The sequence below is a fragment of the Pundamilia nyererei genome, unplaced genomic scaffold, assembly GCF_000239375.1.
Source record: "Pundamilia nyererei isolate P.nyererei 1_Seehausen unplaced genomic scaffold, PunNye1.0 scaffold00009, whole genome shotgun sequence".
Classification (NCBI taxonomy): Eukaryota; Metazoa; Chordata; class Actinopteri; order Cichliformes; family Cichlidae; genus Pundamilia; species Pundamilia nyererei.
In genome coordinates, this window is record NW_005187410.1 from 3,615,241 (window position 1) to 3,619,462 (window position 4,222).

Here is a 4,222-nt window from a genome sequence, read left to right on the forward strand (position 1 = left end):
CACACACACACACACACACACACACACACACACACACACACACACACACACACACCACAATGATAATGAGAAACAGTCAACTCCAGCTTAGAGTATAGGGGCTTTTGGTTGGCAAACCAAACTAATTTAACAGCCCTGGAAAATATATAGGCAAACTCACTTCACATTTGAGGCAGACCAATGATTGCTAGCTTCCCAAAGCAATGAATGTGCTCTTGTTTCCGAATGTGCCAGTGAGTTTTAAAAATGCATAGTCAACAACAAATCAATTTTTGCTTTGCTTGATAAAAAAAAAAGTTTTCTGCTGAGTTGTATGAACTGACTAAAAAAGAGGAGAAAAGAAAGTCTTCATAAGCTATTAAATCCTTGCATCTGTACAATTTGTTGTAGCCTGATCTGTGACTAAACTCATAAGGTGAGGAGCATGCAACAATGATTGTAGTGTTACCGGTAATAAGGCAAAAATACTTTAATTATGGGGAAAAAATGGTGATTGTCTATACATAGTCTCAGTAGTCATCCAAACAGCCTGTGAGACTAAAGTGGGGGAAAATCTGAGAGGAATAAACGTTAATATTGCAGAAAATACTTCAAGGATTTTTACTGACAGAAAAAAAAGTCCTGCCAGCATAATTCTGCTGTCCTACAATAAGCTGCAAATAAACTATGTACATCTATCTTGCTCACTATATAAAACAACTTAAATCCACAACTTAATGCACTATAATGCAGCACTTCACATTACATTATTTTAGGCCATGGTTCTTTGCATAAGACTAACAACATTTTCAAACTAGTCAAGAATTCTATGCTACCAACACACAAGTTTTAACTATTGAGTTTTTCAGCATCAGTAGGTACTTCCTGATTTTCAGTGCAAAGTAATCACACACCCTGTGCTAAAACAAACAATAGCGCTGTTAGGCTCCAGACCTGATAATTGTAAACCATAAAAGTTCTTCTGAAAAATCTAAAGGTGATGTAAAACACTCATTGTCCATTTTGTGGTGGCTGCTGCTTTCAAATACTACGGTATAAAAACCTGAGATTGAAAACATAAAATCACAGACTTTGTGGCTTATCTAAGCATGCTGACACAGCATTTTTAACTCCTGACAGCAACTAATTTCCTTACTCACATAACCAGTTGGACCATTCATATGGTGCTAAGGTCAGATGACTTCAGCAAGCTAAATATTGCATTTTTTTCAATTATTCAGCTTCAACAAAATGTTGTGAAATTTTGTTTTCTGACATTTGATCCACTTAAAAATCAGCATTAAGTGAGTACGTGAAATAAAACATCTAAGAGGACATGACACGGGTCTTGTATCATGATAATCATGGACCAAAAACTGTCAATATGACACTAACCTGAGATGTACAGCTTTTGGTCCATGGTAATAAACATTCAGAAACAAGAGGGTTCAGGGTTGAGGTGAGAAGCTCAGGAAGAGGGGAAGAGAATGATGCCTCGCTCTCTTTAGTGCTCCTGAAGGACAAAAACAAAGAAACAAGAGACAGAAACAAACTTCAATGAAGCAAAACTGTGTAAATTTTCAGGGATCAAGCATATTTTGATGACTCAGCCATAATATAAAACAGCTTCACAGAAGAGTTGTATGAAGCACATGTTATCTGTCATATAACAGATGCTTCAACATTGTAATGAGTCATTTCTTGGGTGAAGGCATAGGGAGATCTGACCAAAACAAAAGGCATGGCTCCATTCTCCTCTAACAAACGTAATTCACATTTTTTTACTACTGGGTGCCTGCTTTCACCACATCACCAAAACTCACATTCAAAGGTTTATTTCTAAGCCTTATGTGTACTGTTGACATCATTTTGAGGTCATAAAGGAGTGAAATATCCCCCACAAGAGGAAGAAACCCCCATAAAGAGACCACCCTTAGGACATATAACTCCACCCCACCTGTTTGAAGTAGTTCAGATTAAAGGATGTGACAAGACATGCATACAAAGAGTTCTTTTTTAATGACTAAATGCTATGATAAAGTAAGAATAAATTAGATTTCAGTATGGTTGCATGGTATGAGGTGTATTTTAACATACATTTCTTTAGTACAAAATAGTTAACAATTATTATGTTATCATCTTATCTCTCTTAAAGTTAATATTAAATGTTGCACTGCACTACACATTGCAGCTTTTAAACAGAGATCTACCTCTTCTGCAAATAAGACTGTGCTATTCTTGTGCAAGGCAGCTTACACTGTAAAGTGTAGAGTAGAATACACTTCTTGTGGTTTAGTGCAAATTAAACCAGCCTGATTAAATTTTATAAACAAACTTCTTGTCAAGCATAAAGGAAAATGAGACCTACCTGTTCCCCCTGCAGAGTTTAATGCTGATCTTCTGTTTATTTGGTGTTATTAAAGGCTCTTGCAACGGGAAGAGTTCTGCGCTGGGAAAGCCACTCACATTACCCTTGTCACTCTGAAAAATCTCTGCTTTCTGTCCGAGGCTTTGAGAAGTGTGTATCTCGTCCAGTGCCTTATTCATATCACTCATGTGGGCCAGCTAAATCCAAGGCATCATCTGGAGCAAATAGAAGAGACAAGCTTTTAGACTGGAGTATGTGCAGACCACAGTTGGAGCAAGCTGCCTGGCGGGGCTCATCTGCTCACAGCTCAGCAGAGCACACACATACATACACACAAGTCTCATCTGCTGCCCACAGGGCTGGCCCAGTGGGGCAAAACGATCCCTCCTACCCAAACATGATCCACCACATAAAGATATTTTTAACACAATGACTCCCGAAACAATCATCCTCGCTCTGATGCAGTCAAGTATTATCAATCATTAAAATTTGCTCTGCCACCTGTTTTTTGTTTTTTTCTTTTTATTGCTTGCCTTTGATAATGTTTATATGCACACTGGAAAGCAATAAATTACCACACAAAGCAGACTCTCACAAAAAGAGGTTGGTATTGAGTACAGGTGGGTTATGACTAGAGATGGCACGATACCACTTTTTTATGTCCGATACCGATATCATATATTTGGATATCTGCCAATACTGATATGAATCCGATATAGTGTGTTTTTAATCAATAAAACTGTTTTTTTAATATCTTGCTGCATTTTGTATAAGTTCAGACAAGTCTCGCGCGCCACGGCCGCTCTATCACGCGACGCATACTGCTCCAACGTGCTGAGTTACGCCATGTCGCAAGTTTTGTGAGGTGCTTTCGTGATATTTAATGGATCGGATTACATTTTTTATTTATCTCCAATATCGGATCCAGTAATTTAGGTCAGTATCGGACCGATACCGATACGTGATATCGGATCGGTCCATCTCTAGTTATGACTACTATAAAATGAACTGCTCTTTTGTTATGGACTTTGCACAAAGATTGCATAACATAGTACACTGCAGAATGCCTGTGGTTGTAAAGAGTAGCCAGCCCAACAGAATGGCTGTGTGGTTGGAAGTGTCATTCAGAGACTGGCTCTGTGTGGGGGATGGTGGGGATGATAACATCATTCTCAAAGGTAATGTGTAACAGAGTTTGACCAAGGGAGGACAGGCTACTGAAGGAACTTACTAACAGGCAGCATGGGGAAAGCAATAACTCACCACCCAAGGCTTACTTAATAATGTCAGAACCTAGTTTTGTTTTTTTAAAAGAAATACAGAAAATGTAGAATATAGTATAATGCTCCACCTCAAAATGATAAGGGACCAAGGGGAAAGTTTTTACTAGACTGATTGTTTTACCTGTCTGGCTCCAATCTTACGATCTACCTCAGCATCCGTTACAATAACCCACTATACATGCTTGTTTTTTATATTATGCCAGTAGGCTATCACCATGGTGTCCTGTAGATACCCATTAATCGACTGCACTTATCTGAATGTTTGTATACCAATTTATTACAAGTGGCAACTTCATGAAAACATATAACATAAATGAACTTTATATGAACCCGCCCCCCACCCCGGCCTCACTGTGGTCATAAAGTGATGCCCAACAGATTCTTCTTCTGTTGGTGAGCTTGTGTGAATTAAAGTTGGTGCCATTCCCTTTAGCTGAAAGGAGTGGCACCAACTGAATTTGTGGTCTTGTCCAGGTGCTGTAGCCCATCGGCTTCACAGTTCATGTGTTGTGCACATTCAGAGATTCTCTTCTGCATACTGTGGTTGCAGCCAGTGGCTCTTTGAGTTACTGTTGCCTTCCTATCAGCTCAA

At 38.9% G+C, this 4,222-nt stretch overlaps 1 protein-coding gene across 1 annotated transcript in view; it reads right to left on the reverse strand.

Moving 5' to 3' along the window:
- Positions 1-2,647, reverse strand: part of grb14 (growth factor receptor-bound protein 14) — a 22,263-nt gene extending 19,616 nt beyond the window's left edge. The window contains exons 1-2 of the mRNA XM_005723419.1: positions 2,348-2,647; positions 1,375-1,492 (exon numbers count right to left, since the gene is read on the reverse strand). Coding sequence (XP_005723476.1) covers positions 1,375-1,492; positions 2,348-2,535 — 306 coding nt within the window. The 5' untranslated portion in view covers positions 2,536-2,647. The remainder of the gene's footprint in view (positions 1-1,374; positions 1,493-2,347) is intronic.
- Between the last annotated feature and the right edge of the window lie 1,575 nt (positions 2,648-4,222).